Consider the following 25,271-nt stretch of genomic DNA (forward strand, 5'->3'; position numbering starts at 1 on the left):
AGCAGGTCAGACAGTATCTGTGGAGGGAATGGACAGGTGACGTTTTGGGCTGGGGCGCTTCATCAGACTGATGCAGTGTGTCCACACTCTCTGCAGATGCTGCCTAACCTGCTGTGTTCCTCCAGCATTTTGCGTTTTCCTCAAGATTCCAGCGTCTGCAGTTCAGGTTTGGGTTTATTGTTGTCATGTGTATCGAGGTGCAATGAAAAGCTTTGTTTTGCATGATATTCAATAAAATCAGATAATACTACTACATAAATACAATCATCTGACACAAGTACATTAGGTAGAGCAAAGGGGAAAATACACAGTGCAGACAGGGAGAGCACAAGTTAGTAGGTTAGACACATAGTGCTGGAGTAACTCACCAGATCAGGCAGCATCTGTGAAGAGCATGGATGGGTAACATTTCAGTTCAGGACCCTCTTTCTGTTGACCCAAAACGTCACTTATCCATGTTCACCAGATATGCTGCCTGACCCGTCGAGTTATTCCAGCTCTTTGTGTTTTGTAAACCAGCATCTGCATTTCCTTGTGTCTCCAGTCAGTAGGCTAGTCTTTATTATAAGGGAGTTGGAAGATGAGAGTAAGAAAGTGTTTGCAGTTAGTACCAGGCCTTTGGTGACACCTCACCTTGAGGACTATGTGCAGTATTTTGCCTTCAGGTCGAAGGAAGGACTACTTGCTTTCGTGGAAGTGCGACAACTGTTTCATGAATAGTTCGTTGAGATGAGGGATGTCCTGTGAACGCATTGCACAGGATAGCTGGACATGCACCAGAGTTTGGATAATGAGAGAAAATTCCTTTGAGTTGCATCAAGTTATTGGAGGGTTTGTTGGAATGGATGCTGTGTTCTCTGAGCTGGAGGGTGTAGAATTATCACAGGATGAGGGATTGGATGAAAAACTGGTCCAGAGACTATGAATCTTTGGAGTTCTCTGCACAAGATGATTGTTGATTTCCTGCTGCAGATTAGATTTGGGACTGGGGATCAATGATTTGTAGACCTATGGCCATAAGACATAGGAGCAGAATTAGGCCATTCAGCCCATCGAGTCTACTCTGCTATTCAGTCATAACTAATCTGTTCCCCCCCCAACCTCATTCATGCCTTCTCCCCATAACCTCTGATGGCCTTCCTAATCAAGAACCTATCAATTTCCACCTTTAAAATACACCATGACTTGGCCTCCACAGCCGTCTGTGGCAATGAATTCCACAGATTCGCTACCCTATGGCTGAAGAAATTCATCCTCATCTCCCTTTTGAAGATTTATCTTTTTATTCTGATGCTGTACTCTGGTCCTGGACTCTCCCACTCGTGGAACCTTCCCCGCCACATCCATCGAGAGATATAGGGGATGAGTGGGAAAGTAGAGTTCAGCTACTCAGCCATGGTGCCGAACAATGGCAGGACAAATTTAAGAGGCTTTGCAACCTTTCCTTTGTCTTTACAAACATATTTTCCTGTTGTTATTGCAACAGTGACATCTGCAGGGAATTTGTGTGGACAAGGAACATTTCTGTAAATCTTTTACCGTCCCTTGATCCATGTAATTGCACTTATTTGTCTCATAAATGCATTATGTTTCATGCATTGTTGACATTTTTATGCAGCTATTCTGAGACATGGTATAATCGTAAATATTTTTTCTCACGGAGAATGTCCACTATTTCCCTCCTTTTAATTTACTGCCTTTAGCAGATCAATGCCTTTGGTTTTACACAGTCTTCTGAGCTCTTGTCACATAGCCCTGGGAGTAACATCAATATAGCCTTCCTCTGTGACCATGTGTATTTGCATATAGACACAGAATGAATAAGCTATAGAGCGATAGCCAATTAATAGTAAGATTAAACGAGTACTTACCAGTACGAAGTTTGATCTGTATTTTATGAGGAGTTACGATGAGGGATTACGTGAAGAACCCACCCAGCGCGCAGGCGCGGCATACTTCCAAGCAGCGGTGTGGAATCACAGATAGACACTAGTTGAAGTAAAGATAGTGAAGACCAACGAGACATTAGTCCGAATTTGATCTATATAATGAGGGTGGGAGCGGAGGGCACGTAATCCCTCATCGTAACTCCTCATAAAATACAGATCAAACTTCGTACTGGTAAGTACTCGTTTAATCTTACTATTTTACTTCGGAGTCACGTGAGTGACTACGTGAAGACTTCAAAGGTCTGTGATTTCAAACCGTGTAACAGTTATATCACTCACTGCCGAAAGGTCATCGAGGGAGGAAGTGGTAGCTAGAGACCAACAAGTTTGTTTAGTTATAAAAGAAATATTTATTAACTATAACAAAAACAAAATAGCTCCCATGGGCTTTAAATCATAACTTTGCGGTTTGTAAAACAGTATCCGCAAAGACGTCCTGTTCCATCAGCGGTTTGTTGTAAAATCGTTGGAATGTCGATTCCCTTGACCATCCCGCTGCCCTGAGGATGTGGTCGAGGGGAACCTGCATCCTATCCGCCGCTGAGGTGGACGCTGCCCTGGTTGAATGGGATTTAAAAACATTAGTGTTAATCCCTGCCATGCTGAGGACCTGTTTCAACCATCTGGATAAAGTTTGGCTGGTTTACCCGTCCAAAAGGCTTCCTGTGGCTAACCCATAAGGCTTTCTCTCTCCCTCTTAGCGTCTGGGTAGTGTCTAGATAATGTTGAAGGAGGGTCACCACACACAGCCTAGGTTCTGGAGGGTAAGCCCGGAAGATCATCGGGGAGTTTGATGTACCTGGTCTACTTTGTTTTACCAACCCCGGCATAGTGAAAGTAATGGTATCTGGGGTGGTCACCATGTAGTTTAGATTAAGCTGATGGAGCGACTGGACCCTTTGAGCTGAGACAAGCGCCATGAGCATGAGGGTTTTGTAAGTGGCCTGTTCCAGGCTCAGGGATCCCACCGGAGGCCAACCTCGAAGGTGTGTGAGAACTACACTCACATCCCACATGTGAGTGTATCTAGGCGTAGGGGGTTTGGTATTAAAGATCCCCTTAAGGAGTCTGATGACTAGAGGGTGGGATCCCACACTATGCTGTTCTATCGGCATTAGATATGCGGACAGTGCGCTCCGAGCCGTGTTGATGGCACTGTAGCTCATCTTGAGATCATGGTGCAGGTGGGCCAGGAACTCCAGCACATCCGAGATCGAAGTCGTCGTGTAGGATGTCCCTGCGTCCAGACAGTACTGTTCCCATTTCCTGATGAAGGTCAGGTACTGTTTCTTGGTGGAAACTCGCAGGGATGCCGACATGGTGGTGATTGTTCTGTCTGATAACCCCAATCCCCGGTAAGGCCTGTTCAAAATCTGGAAACCAGGAGTTTCAATTTTTGGTGGCATGGATGGCTAATGCCAGTTACCGGGTGAGTCAATAATTGGGGGTGGTGTTGAAGGACCATTGGTGTCTCTACCACCATGTCGTGGAACATTGGGAACCATGGTTGGGTAGGCCAGTCGGGCACGACCAGAATGCCAGAGGCTGAGTCTGCCTGAATTTTCTGGAGTACCCGACTGATGAGGCAGAAGGGAGGGAAAGCATAGAAAAAGAAATTTCCCCAGTCCAGCGTGAAGGCATCTACCGCTGCTGCCTCTGGGTCTGGTTCCCAAGCCACATACATGGGTAGTTGGTGATTTAACCTAGACGCAAACAAATCTATATCTGGCGTACCATATTGCTTGATAATTTTAGCAAATGATTTTGGGTCCAACATCCATTCGATGTTGTCGTTGAATTTTCGTGACCTGGTGTCCGCCACTAAATTTAGCTTGCCTGGTAAATAGGCAGCTGATAGCCAAATATGTCTCTCGACACACCATTGCCAGATTATAGCAGTTAATTTGTCGCATGATACTGATTTAATGCCACCCATGTGCTGGATATAAGATACTGCCGTAGTGTTGTCGATCATAATTCTAACATGCACGTGTCGCATACCAGATGCATATGCTTTTAGCCCATAAAAGGCGGCGAGCATTTCCAAAAAGTTAATGCCCAGTGAGTGTAGTAGCGATGCCTCTGAATTAGTCCATCTGCCACCTGTGCTGTCTTTGGAGTTAGTAGCTCCCCAGCCTAAAGCACTGGCATCCGTTGCAATGGTTATGTTAGGATTGGTTACGGTGATAGGACTGTGACTGTGCCAAATATTGTCAACCCACCACTGAAGTTCTAATTTGGCTTCAGCGGGTAAATCCATTTTGCGATCATAATGCCCCCTATGAAGGCGTAATGCATGAGTCCTTGCTCTTTGGAGATTTTGATAATGCAAGGGCCCATGTTGGGCAGCCGGAAATGCTGCTACTATAGAGCCAATAACTCTGGCTACATGCCGTATTCTAGGTTGCGGTGTGGCAATTAAATGGCTACAAGCTTCAATGAGTGAAACTGTTTTGTTTCTGGGCAGAGTGACAGTCATGTGAATCGTGTCAATAGTGAAGCCTAAGTAATCCATGTTAGTAGTAGGCTCCAATATTGATTTATCTGGGTGGAGGATAAAACCCAAAGTTTCAAGGAGTTGTTTAGTGGCTAACACTCCTGCGACAGCTTGATCCCGTGTTCTTCCTAATATGAGAACATCGTCCAGATAGGCCACTACTAAATGTTTTAATTCTCTCAATTTCTTCATGGCCACTTTAAGAATTTTCGTAAATAGTCTGGGAGCTGTCGTTAAACCATTGGGCAAAGCTCGGTACTGCCATAGCTGGCCCCTCCAGATAAATTTCAGATATTTAAAGTAATCTTTATGAATGGGTACCAAATAGTAAGCATCTTTGATATCTATGCTTGCCATGTAGTATCCCTTGGAGATCAGTTGTCTGGCAGTGACAAATGTCTCCATTTTGAAATGTTGATACTCAACAGACTGATTAAGTGATGTCAGGTCAATAATAATGCGACATCCACCATCTTTTTTAGTTTTGAGAAAAATATTTGATACAAATTCTTGCGGCTCGTGTGTGGTCATTTCTATGATGCCTTTAGCCACGAGCCGATCAAGTTCAGCTTGTCCTTCTACCTTCTCAACTGCCGAGGGAAGGAACACCCTTTGGGGCATGTGCTGAACTGGCGGTTCTACGCCTGGTTTGAATTCAATCTTGTATCCACTAATACTGTTGAGTATAAACTGATTGTTAGTAAGGGAGCACCAAACATGCTTGAAGAACCTCAAACGTCCCCCTGTTAATACTACACCCTTTGTCTGTGTATGTTGACAGGAACCAGACCCACCTACCTCCATGTTCACTTGTGGGGTCGTTTCCAGTGGGTCTGGCCCAAGGTTGTCCGTGTTGGTGCTGCGGTGGGGCGGCGCATCTTCCCACGGCTCCGCCCTGGGCCCCGCTCTAAAAAAGAGCACTGGGGGTAGTGGGAGGCGGTCACCAGGCTTTCACCAGCTCGGTATCTGCTGGTGGCTGCCGAGGCGTGCGGCCAACTGGGTGTCTTCGCCCTGCTCGGTCCTGGCCCTGCCCTCATGAGGCCTACTGGTTTTGCCGCCTCTTCCAACTCCTTGAGCCTTTTGGGCAGATCCGCACCAAATAGCAGCGCCTGTCGTTCGGGCGCTGGAGCTTTACAGAGGCCCGCATATGTTGGGTTGAGGGCAGGCCTGATGTTGTCCCGCCGTAGGTTGTTTAGCTCGTACGTGGTGCCGCACATCAGTGCGAGGGCATCTTGCTGGGGTATGGTCAGGTCTTCCTCCCCAACTGACCGAGCAAAGGCGGTGACGGCTGCTGAGTGTAGCTTCAGGACTCGCTGCATTTTTACCTCCTGAGCCCTTATGTGCTGCCCCAGCTGGTTCCAGATCTGCCCATTTACCGTCTTGACCTTCAGCGCCTCGCAATTTTCGGGCGCGATGTAGTTGTCAAGGGCCTGCTGGACAGCCTTGTCCTGCAGCGGGTTGTTGGACAGCCTGTTTATAGTTGCCGCCATTCTGGGTGGCAACACCATCCCAGTTGTTGGTGGTGCCGCATATCGGCCCACTACACCCAGTAGCTCTTCTTCCGGCACGCCCGGCATGCTGACGATATCCTCCGCCTGCCCTTGGGATAGGCCAGCCCAGTCCTGGCCTCCCTTACTGCCCTCGAATAGAGAGGGTACAGAAGGGTGTGGAGAGGAGGAGGCCAAAGCCCGTCCTCCTGGGAGATGCCGCATCTCCTCATTAATCATACGCTCGAGGAGCTGCCTCATGCAGCTCATCCGAACGTCTCCCCTTTTCGGTGGGGGAGAGTGTTCCCGTTCCTCCGAATCATCGGAGGACACCGGCCGGTCGGTTTTCTGTGTCGCCTTCCTCCCTGTGCGGGGCGTCGAGATTTGCAGCACTGGGGGCGGCTCGGTGTCGGGTGAGCGGGAGCGTTGAAAAAGCTCCTCCGCTGCGAGAGGCTGCCGTCCCGCTATGGACCCGTCCTCGGGTGGAGTAGGGCAGGCAGTCCTCCTGGCTGGTCGCTTGCGAGAGGCCATTATTCTCTCTAGCGCGACTCTGAAACAAAAAAGGCACTTACCTGAGGTCTCGTCTTTATGCTGCAGCTGGAGAGCCTGGCTCCAGCTGCTGCCGCTGTTGCACTGCTGACGTAATGCCGCGCCTGCGCGCTGGGTGGGTTCTTCACGTAGTCACTCACGTGACTCCGAAGTAAAATCATATTTACATTACCTTTAATCTTTTAAACACAAGGTTTCATTCAGATTTTATACCTCTCAAGTTCTTATTTACTCTTTCTCCTCTCTCCTTAAACCTACGTCTTCTGGTTATTGATTCCTCTATCCTAGGAAAAGGACTGCGTGCATTCAACCTCTGTTCCCCTCATGATTTTTTTACATCTCTGTAAGATCACTCCTCAGCCTCCAGGGAGTAAAGCCCAACCTCTCCCTACAGCTCATACCCTCGAGTCTTGGCAACATCTTCGTAAATATCCATGTGCCTATCTAAAAGCTGCCAAAATGCCACTATCTTATCTGCCTCCACCACCACCCCTGGCAGCGTGTTCCAGGCACCCACCAGCCTTTGCGTTTAAAAAAAAAAGCGTGCCCCTGACACTGCCCACTGACGCACCAGAGATAATAATCAAAGTTTGTCCAACCTCTCCTCCTAGCTAATATTCTCAAAACCGGGCAGCATTTTGGGAAACCTCTTCTCCACCCTCTCCAAATCCTTCATAAAATAGGCTGAGCAGAACTGCATGCAATACTGCAAATGCAGCCTCACCAAAGTCCGATATAGGTGCACCATGACTCAAGAATATCAAGAAAATATATTTTCTTTTCCTTTCTTTAATCTAGAGTGGATGTTTTGCTATTTTACTATTTACGCCATGTTACACTCCACCCCCTCTCCATACCTCTCTCACATAATCTTGTCACTATCCCTCTGGGCATTCCCAGACTGATAAATCGGCCTTATTTATTTTTTTAATCCATCCAATTTGATTCCTGATTTGGGTATAGATTACCCCATGTTAATTGATACCTGCAGATATCCAAAATTGGTGCATACGTGATTCAAATCTTGTGGCGTGATTAACATCTTACATCACAGCGTGTGTTTTTCTTTATTGCACCTTAAGCAAAATAAACATTTGTACAGTGTTACACTAGAACAATTATCAAACTCATTTTAGAACTGATTGCTATTTGGGAACATTAGAATAGATAGTCAAAACTTTGGTCAAGGAGGCTAGTTTTAAAGGAAAGGAGAGTCAGAGAGGTTCACAGATGGAATTCCAGAGCTTGGGACCTAAGAATTGGCAAATAATTAATATGAGGAATTTCCAATATGTTGACGATGGAGGACTGGAGAGATCTGAGGTTTGTAAAACTGGGGGATTTATGGTGTTGGGGAAGTGTTGGTCCATCCAGTCAATGTATATCGGCAAACAGCACAGATGGGTGCAACGTGCTGGAGTAACTCAGCGGGTCAGGCAGCTTCTCTGGAGGAAAGGAAAAGGTGATGTTTCAGATCGGAGCACTTCTTCAGACTCTGTCCCCTATTCCTTTTCTCCCAAGATGCTGCCTGACCCACTTGAGTTACTCCAGCATTTTGTGTCTATCTTTGGTATCAACTGGCATCTGCAGTTCCTTCCAGCATAGATTTGGATTCAGCAGAATAAAAAATGCTAGAGGAATTCAGCAGAGTCAGTCAGTATCTGTGGAGGGAATGGACAGGTTCCTTTTGGGCAGGGAGAAAGCTGGAAAAGAAAGGTGGGGGAGGGGCAAAGCCTGGCAAGTGATAGGCAGGTACAGGTGGGGGCGGGGGGGGAGGTGATTGGCGGATGGGTGGAGTAAGTATCAAAGCGAGAGGGGAAAAGGAGACAAAGGGTGTTGGATATGGAGTTGAGAGGAGTGGATTCTAAAGCTGGAGGGGGAGTTATGGGTGGAAGGGGATGGGGAGGGGAAAGAGGGGAGATAAAAGAGAGATGGATGTATTGAGGGGAGAAAAGAGTAGGTTGAAGGGAGTGGGGGATAAGAGTTGGGATATGGGGGAAATGTGTGGGCTGGGAGTATTCTCAGGCTGGGAGTATTACGTATTATTGAGTTAGGCCTACTAGACAAGATGCATGAATGTGATGCAAATACAAATAATTGTTCAGTAGAAATAAGGAACTTCAGATGCTGGTTAATACACAAGGACGCAAAGTTCTGAAGTAACTCAGCAGATCAGGACCCATCTCTGCAGAACATGGATTGGTGATGTTTCAGGTCGAGACCCTTCTTCAAACCCTTGTTCAACCTGGTTATTGGTTAATTTGTTCCTGAAACCATTCACTCTGCAATAAACAGCTGTGGAACTTAGACTGTGTCACCCTTTGAATTTCAGTGATATGGAGAAGCAGAAGTCAGCATTGATCGAAGCCCTCTGCCTGAAAGGATGTGCTCTGGCTGATGCAGCTCTTCAAGTCCAGTCGCAGAGTGAAGTATCTTCAATCGAATCAATCGGTCATGGCGAGGATGGGTCAGGTGACCTATCCCAGAGCCTGATGGAAACTTTCCATGATGTCCAGAAGTGGATCGATCTCACAGATAGTAAGGTAAACAACGTATTGCAAACTTGGCATTTATCCTGTGCAGCTGTGTTTTTCAAAGTGCTCACTTGTGCTTTTGACCTGCTGAGTTGCATTGTTCCCAGTAAAAGTAGCCCCATCCAACTGCATCTTTTCCACTGACCCTTGTTATTTACATAATTGTGGGGAATACATGCTGAACCACTTATCACTTCCAGAGATGCTGCATGACCAGCCGGTTACTCCAGCACTTTGTACACCCTTCCTATGTACAATGACCAGAACTGCCCATAAAGCCTGTTACAATGAACAGATTTTCTTACGGAATAGGAGACCATTCAGCCCATCAAGTCATTGCCAGCTCACAAAGCAGTCTCATTCCCCATGAAGTTTCTCCGTAACCTGTTCGTCTCCACTCCCCTCAATCCCCCTTCCCCTCGGATTCTACCACTCACCTATACAATTAAGCTACCAACCCACATGTCTTTGGCATCTGGGGGGGAAAGCTATAAAACCGTCACAGGGAGCACATGCAAAACCCATCCACTTGCCGCAATACTTCCATTCACGTGTACTTGTGCTGATCCATACCAACCTTGCTTAGTTTAGAGATACAGCATGGAAATAGGCCTGTCAGTCCGTGCCAACCATAGATAACTAGCTCTATCCTGTACACCAGGGACAATTTAAAGAAACCAATTAACCTACAGACATGTGGGGGGAAACCGGAGCACCTGGGCAAAACACGCGCGATCACAGGGAGACACCACTGTGCCGCCCTTTGTATGTGTCTGCCTTTGCTGCACGCCCATTGATTCCTCTGTCCTACAAATCTTTCCTGATTCTGGTCACCACAGAATCCCGCATCCTCCCCAGGCAGCCACTATCTTTCCAGGAGACTTTTGGAATTAGCCATCATGCAGTCTCTTCACGTTCAGCGAAGGCGTTGATGGACCGCCGGCGCTTTAATGTTGTCAGCAGACTGTTGAGCTGTTCCTTGATCTGCGGCATATTCTGGGTTACCATGGTAACCTTGCAGATCATTTGAGTGTGTACGTGCTGGGTTACCCTGGCAACGCATCGCCTTGTGGGGGGCCAGAAGCGTTTAATGTTGATGCAACATTGCACGCAGTTTAACAGCATCCTTCACCTACATCAGATGCAGATCACTACTCGGGAAAGGCAGCACAGGCTTTTATTTCTAATGTTGAGACAATTTAATGCTGCTGTCATTCCTTAAATGTTTACCTATCTTCCCGAGCTACTGCTGCCTGCTCTGCCCTGGGTTTCACGTGTATGGGATTGTGTAAGATCGGCGTAGTTAATGATCGATATATTGTGTTCAAATCAGCAAGTTATATCATCTACAGCACAGAGACAGACTCTTGACCTCACCAGCTTTCTATTAGCAGACATGAGGAACTACAGATGCTGGTTTACGGAAAAAGACAGTGCTGGAGTAACTGAGCCAGTCAAGCAGCATTTCTGGAGATAGATACAAATTGCTGGAGTAACTCAGTGGGTGAGGTAGCATCTCTGGAGAAAAGGAATAGGTGATTTTTCGAGTCCCTTCTTCAGACTGAATGATAGATGTATGGGGAGGGGGGAACTGGAGGAAGGAAAAGCATCTTTGGAGAACTTGGATCCAATATTTTGGGTCGGGACCCTTCTTCAGACTGATTGGGTACCCGGGCGTGGCACCGAAGTACGAGAAGCTGAAGTGGAAACCTAATAACCGAACGGAAATGAAGCCGAAACGCCAATTAACCAGAAATGCGGGACGCCTAAAAGTCAACTAACCGAAAGGGTGGGATGCCTAAAAGCAAACTCACCGAATGGCCGCTCTGCCGAAAAGTCAAATAACGCTGCTGGGTGGCATCGCCCCCGCTATTCTCCCCCTCCCCCAGGCGGCATGGCCAACGCCACTCCCGCTATTCCCCCTCCCCCAGTGGCATCGGCCCCGCTATCCCCCAGTCATCCCCCCTATCTCCCCCCCCCCCCCCACCCCTGGGCGGCATCGCCATCGCCGCCTCCGCTATCCACCACATTAATTAACCAGGTTCCTGAATGTAAGAACTATTTATACATGTAACATTTTTGTTTTTAAATCAGTTACTCTATTTTGAGTTTTAATACCGAACCCATCCTGTGGGAAGGTCTTGCGGCACAGGGGAGAAGAGGCGGAGGGTGGCCGTGGGAGAGTGGGGGCTGTCCCGAGGGATGCGCACGTTTGGCCGCTTACAACTTGGTGCTCAGGTTAAGAGTGCCCAGTCACCTATGGCTTGTGTGGAGAATGACCCCCACCCTCCCTTCTCCATCGGCCAGTGATGTGATGGACGCGGGGGTCTGGACCAATCACTGACAAGTCCCAACCCCCCCCCCCCGGCGATGTCATGTCCGTTATTTGACTTTTCGGCAGAGCGGCCATTCGGTGAGTTGGCTTGTAGGTGACGCAGCCTTTCAGTGAGTTGGCGTTTCGGCAGAACAGCCTTTCGGTCAGTTTGCTTTTAGGCGTCCCGTCCTTTCGGTTAGTTGGCGTTTCGGCTTCGTACGCTTTTGGTTATTTGGCGTTTCCGTTCGGTTATTTGGCTTCCACTTCTTTGCTTCGGCTTCTCGTCCTTCGACGCCACGTCCGCACACGGACTGATTGTGGTTGGGGGGAGAAAGCTGGAAGAGAGGTGGTGGGACAAAGTCTGGCAAGTCATAGGTGGATACAGGTAAGGATGTGTTTGTTAGGCAGATGGGTGGACTAGAGATGAAAAGACAAATAGATAAAGATAAAACTTACGCGAATTGTAAAGCCAGAGGGAAGAATATAGGTGGAAGGGCATTGGGGAAGGGGAAAGGGAAAATGGGTTTGCGTCCAGGTGGGGCACAGGGGGGGGGGGGGGGGGGGGGGGGGGGGGGGGGGGGGTGGTGTTTTTAGTTTAGTTACCTAAAATTGGAGAATTCAGAGCTCATACTGATTAGGTAGTAAGGTACCAAAATGAAATGCTGTTCCTCAAATCTGCTTATTCTTCTCTCCTGTCACTTTTCGTCTTTTCATCTCTGACCTTTGTTCAACTATCTGCCTATCAAAAAACCCTGCTCACCTGTATCCACCAGGCTTTGTCCTGCCCCACCTCCACTGCAATCAGTTTGAAGAAAGGTCCCTATAGGGAACGTCACCTATCCATGTTCTCCAGAAATGATGCCTGACCCACTGAGTTACTCTAGCGCTTTGTAGCTCTCTGTTAGTGTTCAGGCAGCACACACTCTTCTTCCGCTCTTTTCATCTTAGTCTGTCAGCCTGCCTATGCACCCCTCTCTCCCTTCCGGCATGTCCAGTTTCCCTTTAAATCCATCTGCAATTCATCTTCCCTCTGGTGGCAACTCTCAGCAGGTCAGGCTCTGAACAAAGGACAACCATCAGCGTTTTAAGGTTTAGGTTTATTATTGTCACGTGCACCAAGGTACAGTGAAAAGCTTTGTTTTGCATGCCGTTCCATCATATCAGATAATATATATAAATATAATCAAGTCAAACTTAAGGACATAGTTAGAGTCTCCTGCAGGGCTTTGTTCGAGAGTCTGTTGATGTTTGCTGCCATTCTTGGTTCCAGCATTCTCCCAGCCCTCGGGGGTGCCGCATAGCAGTCAACTACACCCAGCAGCTCTTCATGCTCCTGCTCCCCTGGCATGCTAGCGCAGTTGTCCGCCTGCCCATGAGTTAAGCCAGCCCAGCCCTGGCCTCCCTTGCTAACCTCAAATAAAGAGGGAGCAGAGGGGTGTGGTGACAATTTTGAGGAGGTCTCAGCCCGTCCTCCGTAGGGATGCTTCTCTTGCATCTCCTGCTCGAGCATCTGCTCGAGGAGCTGCCTCATACAGCTCAAGCGGCTGTCTCTCCGTTTCGCAGGGGGAGACTCTTCCCGTTCCTCCGACGAGTCGGAGACCACCGGCCGGTCCGTTTTTCGGGTGGATTTCCTCCCTGTGCGCGGTGTAGAAGTCGGCGGCACAGGGAGCGGCTCGGGTTCAGGTGTTGGGGAGCGCTCGTACAGCTGTCCCGCCGCCAGTGGCTGCCACCCGGATATCGAACCCTCCTCGGGGGGAGTCGGGCAGGCAGTCCTTTTCGCTAGTCGCTTCCTTGTAGCCATGATAGCGACTGCTTTCTCTGTAGAACAAAAAACTCACTTACCTGAGGTCTCGTTTTTATCCTGCAGCTGGAGAGCCTGACTCCAGCTGCCGCCGCTGTTGTGCTGCTGGCGTAATGCCGCGCCTGAGCACTGGGTGGGTTCTTCACGTAGTCACTCACGTGACTCCGAAGTAAAATTAGACAGTACCCTAGCTTATGGAAGGACTGTTCAGAAGCCTGAAAGACCTTTCATCAGTGCACCTGTTCTCAACACTCTGACCAAAGAAAGTTTCTCATAACTCCATATTGGATATACTGTGACTTTTGTACACTTAGGAATTCCAGCGAATGTGGGAGCATTCCAAATTGGCCCACCATTTTTTTTAAATGTAAAAGTGGTGCACCCGTTAGAGCTGTTGCCTCACAACTCCACAGACCCCGGGTTCAATACTGACCTGTGTGGAGTTTGCACGTTCTCTCTGCAGCCATGGGCTCCAATTTCTTCCTACATCCCAAACACGTGCAGGTTTGTTGGTTAATTGCCCTTTTGTAATTTACCCCCCAGTGTGTAAGGAGTGGTTGCAAAAGTGGGATAATGTGGAACTAGTGTAAATGGGCGATCGATGGTCGGCATGGACACGGTGAGCTGAAGGCCTGTTTCCATGCTGTATTTTTCAATTCAAATTTTTTTTTAATGCTCTTAAGTTACCACAATTCTTTTATCCCCCAAAAAACCCAGCCTCGTCAATCTACCTAGTACAAGCCAAAGTTTAAATTGAGGTATCAGTCTTCCTTATAAATCCTTCTAACGCCTCCTCCAAAGTGTTTTTGTCGGTTTTACATCTAAAAGCTAGAACACAGCGCAGTACACAAAGCAGGGTTCAATGCAAGTTCAACATGAGCTCTTTGCTTTTCATTTCTAACCCTGTGCAATCAAACCCATGTTCAGTTGCGTTTCTCTAGCTTGGTTAGCCCGTGAATTCCCCTACATGGAGCTGTTCAAGTACCCAATTAGTACATCATTCTTCCAGCATACCCCTGCCCACTAAAATGCACCTCCTCTCACCCATCAATTGAACTTCCTGAAGAAAAATAATTTCATTAATGGTATCTTGAATGATGTCACATATTCGTTACACCCTTATTCACATCTGTAGTTCCATTTCCCGATTCAAAATTGATCAAATAAATTGTGATCACACGAACATTGTGAGTCAAAGGGCCTTTTCCTGTGCTGTATTGTGCCACGCTCTTAGCAATTAAATCCTGATTCAGGATCTTGTTAAACATCCTTTGACAGGCCGAGATAGAGTGGATGTGGAGAGGATGTTTCCAGTAGTGGGATAGTCTAGGACCAGAGGACACAGCCTCAGAATCAAAGGGGGTACCTTGAGAATGGAAGCGAGGAGGAATTTATTTAGCCAAAGGGTGGTGAATCAGTGGGATTCATTGTCACAGGCAGCAGTGGAGGTTGTCATTGAGCTTTTAAAGCAGAGATTGACAGGTACAGGAGGATGGGGTTGAGAGGAGCAAATAGATCAGCCACGATCAAATGGTGTAGCAGACTCGATGGGCCAAAAGGCTTAATTCTGCTCCTATATCATAGCCTTTGCCTCTGCACTGCTGCTTGAAGCTCTGAGCACTGCTTGAGCCAACAGATACAGCTGATGTTTTTGATTCAGATTCCAGCATCTGTGTCTCTCGTGTCTGCAGCTTAACAAGACATTATTTCATTTCTATTGGAGGGAGGCAGCAAGCATCTAATCATACAACAATAACCCGGTCTGTGAGCACCTGGAGATATCCTGAGGAAAACACATATGCGATGAAATGCTGATTTTTGTTTTCCATTCCACCCCCTACCTCTGCCTTGTCTCCTGCCCTTTCTAGTTTATATTCAAAACCTGTTAGGGTCTTGAAACATGAATCTCTCCTATCACACCAAAATCAGTTAAATGGTAATCTCCTTCTGTGCTCTTGGAATCATTTTAGGTGAAAAACAGCTGCCACATTTGTCTAAATAGCTGCGATCGATTTGTTTCACAGTGTATAACAACATAAGAAATAGAAGCAGGAATAGACCATTCAGCTCCTCCAGCCTGTTCCAGCATTCAATAAAATCAAGTCAAGTCTAGAATATTGTCAGATGCACAAGTACGGTACAATGAAGATCTTGTTTGCAGTAGCATCACAAAAAACAGAAATCATATATAATTTATACATGAAATTTCCAAAAGAAAGTCTATGTAAACGGCAAGCCATTGGTGTAAAAGTATACTTGGGAAACAACGTCCATGTAGTGTAAGAGGATTATAGTGTTCAGTTGCCGAGGTAGGATTAGAGTTGTGCAGGTTGGTTCAAGAACCTGATGGTTGTAGGGAAATAGCTGTTCCTGAACCTGGCGTGTGGGACTCCAGCTTCTGGATCATGCTGGATATTTTGGCTCGTGTCCCATTCTTGTACCAACTCCATATCCTTTCATTCCCTTTATGTAACAAATCTATCAGTCTCAATCTTAAATACAGTTATACTGGACAACACGGAAACAGCCCCTTCGGCAGACCACAACCACGCCGACCATTTTACGCATCAACACCAAAACCATTTACCTGCAATAGGCCCCCATCCCTCTATGCTTTTCCGATTCAAGTGCATTTCTGAATATCTCTTAAACATAGTGATTGCATCTGATTCCACCACCTCTTCTGGTAGTGAGATCCTGATATCATTCTCTCTCCGTGAGTGGAAAAAAACTTGCCTCCCAAATCCCTTTTAAAACTCCTCCCACCTTAACATTATGTCCTCTTGTTTTTATAACCCTTACCATGGGATAACGGTTTTGACTCTCTACCCTATCTATGCCTCTCACAAACTTACATATTCCTATCAAGTCACCCCTCAACCTCCAGCAACGAAATACTCGGTATCTGAACCTCCAAAGCCTCTTGGGGGCAGAATTCTTAAGGTTTGCTAGTCTGGTGAAGAAGTTTTTTCACCTCCCTATCCTGAATGGCTGACACCTTATTTTGAGACTGTGACCCATCTGCACAATCCAGCTACAGGAACATCAGCCTTGCACGTATATGCTGATAACCCTTTAGTATGTACAAACAAAGAACTGCAGATGGTGATTTATACCAAAGATAGACAAAAAGTACTGGGGTAACTCAGCAGGTCAGGCAGCATCTCTGGAGAAAGTGGGTAAGTGATGTTTTGGGTCGGGACCCTTCTCCGGAGCATTTGTATGTTGCGATTTCGAGAATCCAGGTGATGTAAGTTTGCGGTTTAACTGTTTACATTCATTGCGTTTCTCTTTAACTGTCTTCATTTTATCCTGTGCAGAGTAACACTAGATTACTAGGAAGGCATCCATTCAGGTGCATTTTGTGCAATAGTTTTGGTGTTTGTATTGTCCTTGTTTATATTTCTGTTTACAGGCATTAACATTTGCGTATAAGCATGCCTTGGTGAAAAAACAATTTGGACGTGCTTTGAAGTTTGCTACCAAAATTATTGAAAATAAGCCGAGTCAGGAAAACTGGAACAACTGTATTCAGGTTGGTACAAATGTTCTTTCCTCTGAAGTGAGCAAAGGCAGGGTGATCCAGGTTCACTCTGCACAGTGCAGCCAGGCGTGAAGTCCCCATCATCCGCACAACATTCACACAAGCGAGAAGTTGCAAGGAACTGCAGATGCTGGATCTTGCGTGGAACTGGAGTGCTGGAGTAACTCAGCAGGCCAAGCAGCATCTCTGGAGATCATGGATAGGAGACGTTTCATATCAGTTGAAGCGTCCCGACCCGAAACATGGCTTGTCCATGTCCTCATGACCCACTGACAAGTCGGCCACTCACTCCCCCTGTGCAGCGAGGAGGGTGTGGAAGCTGGGGGTAGCCTGAGGGTTTAGGGTAATCTTTCTGAAGTGATAAAGGGTCAAGGCATGTTGGTCAACGTGCAATGATTTTGACCCTGTACTTTAGAAATACAAAACATTGAACAGTTCAGCACAGGAACAGGCCCTTCTGCCCTCAGTGTCTATGCCAAACATGATGCCAAGTTAAACAATCTCCTCTGCCTGCATGTGATCCATATCCTTCCATTCCCTACATATCCATGTGCTTATCTAAAAGCCTCCTGAATGCAACTGTCAGATTGGCCTCCATTGTTACCCCTAGCTATAAGTTGCAGGCACCCACCACTTGGGATGGGGCAGCTGAAAGAGCTGTTGCCTCACCGCCCCAGAGACCCAGGTTTGATTCTGACCTTGGGTGTTGCCCACGTGGAGTTAGCACGTTCTCTCTGTGACCGCGTGGGTTTTCTCCGGGTGCTACAGTTTCCACCACATCCCAATGACGTGCGGGTTTGTAGGTTAAATGACCTCTGTAAATTGCCTCTAGTGCATTGGGAGTGGATGCGAAAGTGGGATAACATAGAACTAGTGTTAACAGGTGATCGATGGTCAGTGTGGACTTGGGCCGAAGGGCCTATTTCCACGCTGCATTTCTCAACTTTTTGTATGTTAAAAAAAAACATTCTGCACATCTCTTGGGTGGGGAGGGCGAGATTGTGCTCTGGGTGGGGAGGTGGTGAGAGGGGCTGGATGGTGTTGGTGGAAGGTGGTATTGGCACCAGGTGTGAGGTGTTTCCGTAATGGTCCATGCTGCTGTATATGCTGCAGTAATCCCAGCTTCTGCCTTCACAATGGGCAGAGACACTAGCCACGGCTCTAGGCTAGTGTGTCACACCTCCCATATTGCTTCATAGCTCAAGGGATGAAAATTAGACTGACGTTTAGAGATACAGAGCAAAGAGGGGCCCTTCAGCCCATCGAGTCTATGCTGACCAGCGATCACCCCTTACACTAACTCTATCCTACACACAAGGGACAATTTACGGGGTCTCGACCTGAAATATCACCCATTCCATTCCCGCTGAGTTACTGCAGCATTTTGATTTAAACCAGCCCCTGCAGTTCTTTCCTACACATCCTGCACAATTTACAATTTGACCAAAGCCATTTTAACGACCTACTACAATTTGCCACTGTGACGCCTCTCACTACGTCATGTACCACACCAGTGGGTAGCTTCACACGAGACTATGTATTTTTTATGCTGCCTGTTTAAAAAGTGTTAGAGTTGGAAATGTATTGATAACTTTACTGAAAGCATCGAGAGATTGTGGTATCATCTGACGTGTTTTCTCTTTCAGTTGCTGAGGTCCCTGGGATGGGAGCACTGTGCCTCTATCTACGTGAATTCCCTGCTGGTGATGTTTCCCCCGGATTACGTCCCATTTTAAGCGTTGTTGGTGGAATGAAGACCTGCTGAGTGCATGTTTAATCAAGATTGGTGTGGGCAGACCCTGGCAGATGGTGTTGGAACTTTGTGTTTGAGTTATTTTCATTCTTTTTATATATATAAAAAAATATTGATCAGACTGTTGAGGATGGCAGTATTATTGGTTGGTGTTGTAAAGTCTTCAGGTCTTGTTTGCTAGTTCTCGAGGCATCTCCTCACATGGTGACTCGAGTCAGGACTGTGTTTCACAATCCATTGCAGTAGAAATGCGGAGGCGTTTCTTTCAGCATGGCTGAACTCCATGGTCTCCCCACAGTTGCAATCTCCCTTCAACCCCCATACATTTCCCCATGCCTTACTTTCTCCTTCGCATTGAACTTCAAGCGCTCCATTCTGCTTGGGCTTGGAGGCTCAGCAAGCTATTTCATCCATAGATAGCATTGGTCTGATGTAGGTGGAGCCCATGAGATGGAGATGGCCCTCCATAGTGTGGCCAGAGGCTCACATCAGCTGGAGGCGGTCCATTGGCGCAGAGCTAGAGGTGCTGCCTTACAGCGCCAGTCAGCTGAGTTCGATACTGACAACTCGTGCTGTTTGTATAGAGTTTGTACGTTCTCCCTGTGACCACATGAGTTTTCTCCAGGTGCTCTGGTTTACCCCCGCATTCCAAAGACGTACAGGTTTTTAGGTTAATTGGCTTTTGGAAATTGTCCCTGGTGTGTAGGCTGGTGTTGTTGTACGGGATAATCATTGGACAGCGCAGACTCTGTGAGACAAAGAGCCTGTTTCCGTGCTGTATCTCTAAAGTCTACATCTGAAAAGGTGAGAGCAGACCAGGTAGAGACAAGGTCAGGCGAGACAACCCAGCCCTGGAACTTGGTGCAACATTCTTCGATTATTGATCTTGTGACTGCCTTTGCTGATCGATAATAACCTTTGCACATCAAAAATATATCTAAATCTGAAAAATGTCAATTATAAAAGGCACAAAGTGCTGGAGTAACTTGGCAGTCCAGGCAGCATCAGTATTGGGAATGGACAGCTGACATTTTGTGTCGAGATCCTTCTTCAGACTGTCTGAAGTAACGGGTCAGGTAGCATCTCTGGAGGACATGGATAAGTGTTGTTTCAGGTTGAGACCCTTCTTCGAACTGTCTGAAGAAGGGTCCTGACCCGGAATGTTACATCCATGTCCTCTAGAGATGCTGCCTGACCTGCTAAGTTACTCCAGCACTTTTGTCTTTTTTTTCTGTAAGACAGCATCTGCAGTTGATTGTGTCTGAAAACTTTTGATTACTGAAGAAGGGTTTCGGCCCGAAACGTTGCCTTTTTCCTTCATTCCATAGATGCTGCTGCACCCGCTGAGTTTCTCCAGCTTTTTTGTGTACCTTTAACTTTCAATTACTGTTGTGGTGCGGTGGGGAAATGTTTCACCATTTACCCTTCACCTTTGTGTGAACCGCAATGCAAGAAATTCAATTGCAAAACCCTGTGGTTTATTTCACTGTTGAAAAGAGAATTTTCTCTCGAATGCAATATGCTCCAGAAAGTCTCCTGGGTGCTTGAGTCACCATGGCGCCCAGACAGTTGTCAGGTCATGTGACACACATATTTGGCCATGTTGTCCTGGGAACATCAGTAAAAGTGACTATGAAGCTGTCAGATTGTTGTTAACAACCCAGCTTTTTCACTTCTGCCGGTTTGGTCCACATCTGACTACACAACCACACCAAATTATTGAGTCTCGTATCCAAAACTGACCAACATAACATTCACTGGAGCCAGGGCAGCGGCTTTGCTGGTGACCCTTACACCCACACAACAAATAAGCATTGTGAAATAATTCATAACAATGTGTGGACAGAAAAGGAATTGCTGGAGTGAATGGACAGGTTATATTTTGGGTTGGGATCCATCTTCAGGCTCTGAAGAAGGTGTTTGACCCAAATCATTGCTTATCCAGTCTCCTCACAGATGCTGCCTGACCTGCTGAGTTCCTCCAGCACGTTGTGTACTGACAATGTGTGGAACTCATCACCAATCCTGCAGTATTGTTCCTCGCCCCACCGTCACATTGCAGCTCCGAATTTGCCTTCCTTGGTCACACACACACAATTCAAACCCTTCCCTTCTCCCCTGGTTTCTCCGTCCTTTCCTGCTTCCCTCGAGTTTGAGGAGGCATAGCATCATTAGAACGCTTCACTCGCTGATGCACCAGCTTAAATCATCATCGGTGATCACTCGAAGTCCAGTGTGATTGTCCTCCTGATGGGTCCTTTCTGTGGGTCTTGAATGACTGACGAGGCAGACACTGGAGCCACACACTAGATTGCCGTGTGGGCATGGATGGGTGATATTGGTGTTCGGGTATGGTTGGACAGGAAATCTCAATAGCTATCTGAGTCATGGGACAACATCAGCCAGTGAAAATATCCTTCGTCCTCCATTAAATTGGATAAATATTTTTAAGATGCTTTTGTTGTGCAATGCAGGTTTTAATATGAAAATAATTTCAGCCGTTATTTATGTAAATGCTTTTTAATTACAGTATATCTAGTAACTGCATGTTGTTGCTTTTTATGTGATCATCATTTCCGAACAAAACAAATATTGTTTATACTTTTGTGGGAATTAAGAATTGTTCCCTTTGTGCCTTCAGATCTGGAGCGGCCTTTTGTCGATGCATATCAGTGCTTCTTGATTAGTGATCGATCTGTGGTTAACACTGTCTGTTTCTCACTGGTGGAAAAAAATTCTGATTTTAAGAAAGACTGCTTCTTCATGTAGACTTTCTGAAAACTGATAATGCAATCTGCAAAATTTACAATATACAAACCAAATAAATCATCAATTGTTTGACAAAGAATGATTTCTGTATCTGTTTCCTGGAGCTGATGATTTGGAGAAAATACTAGTATTCCAGAAACCAACAGCACAGTAGAGACCAGGGCCTATTGTTCTATGTCGAACACACAGTGCTTCTGGAGGACATGGATAGATGGCGTTTCAGGTTGGGACCTTCCTCACACTCACTGAGTTACTCCAGCAAGTTGTGTCCCCATTGTTCTGTTTTGGTTTTTTTAAAGAACCACCGTAGTACTGTTGCCAAGTCCAAGGCAAGGCACTCTTTTTTATTTAATGCAAATATTGCCTCTGGTTCCTTTGCAAATTACCACTTGCTACCACCCCGATTTTCCTCATTGACTTTATTTGTCGTCGCCCTATACATGGTGACTCGTTGTATACCTTATACGAAGAATTTCACTGTGACATGTCACATGTGATAATAAAGTATCTATCCTACCCTGTACCTATGGTTTGACCCCTCTTTGTGCTAAATCCCCTTACCACCTTGGCTCTTTGCAAAGGTATGTCTCCAGCTGTGTTGAGCATCCTAGTCTTTTCAATGTCAGACCTTCATTCCTGGTACCATTCTGGTACACATCTTATTTTCATGTCATGACCAAACATTAAAATTATGTCCTATATATCCAGATTCAACACTCAAAGAAGACAGTACTGCTTAATATCAAACTCAGGGAACAGCACTGTGATCTTACCAGTTATATGAGGAGGTAGACAAAAAATGCTGGAGCAACTCAGCGGGTGAGGCAGCATCTATGGAGAGAAGGAATAGGCGATGTTTCGGGTCTGAAGAAGGGTCTCGACCTGAAATGTCGCCTATTCCTTCTCTCCATAGATGCTGCGTCACCCGCTGAGTTTCTCCAGCATTTTTTGTCTAACTGATTTTTCCAGCATCTGCACTTCTTTCTGAAACAGTTATATGAGGAGCCTATGTTCACCTCTACTCTGGTCTCTGTACTTTCACCAATTTGCAAGCAACCTCCTGCTGTTCTTATAATCTTTTGACTTCTCATTCAACCCAGGAACAGTCCCTTCTGCCCACAATATCCATGCCGAGCATGATGCAAAATTAAACTAATCTCTGCCTGCACGTGATCCACATCCCTCCATTCCCTGCATATCCAAGTGCCTGTCTAAAAGCATCTTAAATGCCACTACCGTATCTGACTCTAACACCACCCCTGGCATCACGTTCCAAGCCCCCATCACTCTATTGAAACAAAAAAGGACTGCAAATCTCTTATAATTTGCCCCTTAAAGCTAGACCCTCCAGTCTTTGACATTTCCATCCTGGGGAAAAAAGGTTATGATTCTAACCTATCTCTGCATCTCACTTTATACACTTCTGTCAGGTTACCTCTCAACCCCTAGTGCTCTGGAGAAAGCTGTCTGTCCAATCTCACCTTGTGGCTATTACCACCCAATCCAGCAAATGTAAACATCTTCTGCAACCTCTTGTAATGAGTCCACATTCTCTTTGTAATGAGCCACCTTGATAAGAGCTTATTGAAAGGCCTTAAACGGCTCAACAATGTTCTAAGTCAAGTTCAGTGCTCAAACCTATACCTCGATTGCCCCAGTGTAAGAAGGCAGCCTTACCTCTTCCCACATACCTTGGGAAAAGGTTCCCAATAACAATCTCAATATGGTTTTCTTCTTCAGACTGGACTGCAAATACTGAGAAAGGACCCTGACCTGAAACGTCATGTCTTGTCAATTAGTTCATGCTACCTATATCCTGCACCCATTTATATTAATCCTGCATTAATCTCACTTTACTCTCCCCATATTCCCATCAGCCGCTCTGCCTCTAAATTTTACCTCTCGCCTACACACCAAGGGCATTTCACAGAAACCAATGAACCTATCATCCTGCATCTATTTGGGATGTGAGAGAAGACAGGAGCACTCTCTTTCACTGTCGCCAGGACGTTGGGCCTTAATATGAGAAAATACGTACATGCATATCTGCTTGGGCTTGGTCTTGGATGTTGCAAGAGGAGGAATTTCTTTAGTCAGAGGATGGTGAATTTGTGGAATACATTGCCACAGATAGCTGCGGAGGTCGTCAGTTATATTTTTATGGCAGATATTGTTAGATTCTTGATTACTCAATTGTCATGTACATCAAGATACAGTGAAGAGCTTAGTAAAGGTATCGGGGTTTATGGGAAGATGGCAGAATAAGGGTTGCGAGGGAAAGATAGATCAGCCATAATTGAATGGCGTAGTAGATTTGATAGGCCTAATGTGGCCCTTGTGGCTAAAGGGATCAGGGGGTATGGAGAGAAGGCAGGTACAGGATACTGAGTTGGATGATCAGCCATGATCATATTGAATGGCGGTGCGGGCTCAAATGGCCGAATGGCCTACTCCTGCACCTATTTTCTATTTTTCTATGAATGGCCTAATTCTGCTCTGATAACTTATGAACTATGAACTTTGTGTACTGTTCCAGAAGAGGATCTATTGTACTCATGCAGAGTATGATATGATTGGATAGCATGCAGAACAATCCATTCACTATCGCTACACGTGACAATAAATAAATTAAGCTAAACCAGGGAAGTCTTCAACTGCCAAGGTTTTATCACCTGGAATTTTACTTCAAGCCTCTTTAAGATGGTCCTTAAAACCTACATTTGGATGCCAGCCATTTGTCACTAACCCTTTGTGTCTCCTTGGTCTGGTGTCATTTGGACTTAGTTGGCAATGCTCCGGTGAAGTGAAGTGGCTTGGGGTAGTCTTGCAATATTACAAAATATTACACTGACCACATGTCTGTCCCATCTACACTAGTCTCACCTGCCTGCGTGTGGCCCATATCTAACCTGTCCTATCCATGTACCTGTCTAAATGTTTCTTAAACACCGTGATAGTACCTGTCTCAACTACCTCCTCCGGCAGCTCATTTCATACATCCACCACCCTTTGTGTAAAAAAAAAATAACCCTCAGGTTCCTATTAAAATGATCTCCCCCCTCACTTTATACAATAACATATGTCCTCTGGTTCTCGATACTCTGACCCCTTACCCTAATGCTTATTAATATTGATTGTGACACCTTCCACAACAGGAAGGACTCAGACTTTGGAAGTTACTTCATGCAACACTTCCTTTCCTCTGGCGGTGTAAGTCTAAGATCCCATTCAGGACACTGCACTGGATGTAGGCTGACACTAGGATCATCAGAGAGAGAGAGAGAGAGACAGTCCTGAAACTCTGGCCCAGTGCTGCCATCAGGACAACAGGCCTTTGTGGTGAAGTTAAGTCTGTCTGTCTGTCTGTCTGTCTCTCATCGTGTTTGTTTGTTTGTACCTCTATTTGCACACAAAACGGTACATGATAGCGCTACGATTTTTGCCCCACCTTCCTCACAATTGTGCTGTAAATGAAACCAGTTTTGTTCAGATCGATGGTATATTTTAAAAGTTATTAATGTTTCAAAAAAAAGTAACAAAACAGCACTCCCACCCACACGTGCACAGTTGGGGGAGAGTTCCCGTGCTTGTCTTTACTGGTGTTGCAAAGGGTACCTGGCGGGTCCTCAGCCGTGCCTGCGCAGTTGGGGGGCTTTATATAATTTTTATCGCTTTATTTGAGGAGTGGATAGAGGGAGAGGATGGGGATAGAGGGAGAGGATGGGGGTATGGAGGAAGAAGGAGGGGAAAGGGGGAGGTGAGATGTGTGAGAGTGGGTGAGAGGGGGGTAGGGGGGGCAGGAGGTTATAGGGAGGGGAGGAGGGGGAGTGACTGAGGGTAGGGGAAAGGAGAGGGAGGGAGACAGTGGAGTGGGAGAGGGGGAAGAGGAGGGGAGGGAGTGCGGGGGGGATGGAGGAGGATAGGGGTAGGAAGAGGGATTGGCGAGGGGGAAGAGGGTGGAGGGGAGGGAGGGGGTGAGGGGAGGAAGCAGAGGATGGTTGGTGGAGGGTGGGCAGAGGGAGGATAATAGAGGAGGTGAATAAGGGACTGAAGAGGGAGAGTGAGATGCTTTCA

The 25,271-nt window shown here is 46.5% G+C and overlaps 1 protein-coding gene across 1 annotated transcript in view; it reads left to right on the plus strand.

The window, feature by feature from the left end:
• Nucleotides 1-21,276, plus strand: part of LOC129701951 (tripeptidyl-peptidase 2-like) — a 101,125-nt gene extending 79,849 nt beyond the window's left edge. The window contains exons 29-31 of the mRNA XM_055643395.1: nt 8,815-9,025; nt 16,547-16,666; nt 18,322-21,276. Of these exons, the coding sequence (XP_055499370.1) occupies nt 8,815-9,025; nt 16,547-16,666; nt 18,322-18,411 (421 nt within the window). The 3' untranslated portion in view covers nt 18,412-21,276. The remainder of the gene's footprint in view (nt 1-8,814; nt 9,026-16,546; nt 16,667-18,321) is intronic.
• The last annotated feature ends 3,995 nt before the right edge of the window (nt 21,277-25,271 follow it).

Source organism: Leucoraja erinacea, chromosome 12 (genome assembly GCF_028641065.1).
Source record: "Leucoraja erinacea ecotype New England chromosome 12, Leri_hhj_1, whole genome shotgun sequence".
NCBI lineage: Eukaryota > Metazoa > Chordata > Chondrichthyes > Rajiformes > Rajidae > Leucoraja > Leucoraja erinaceus.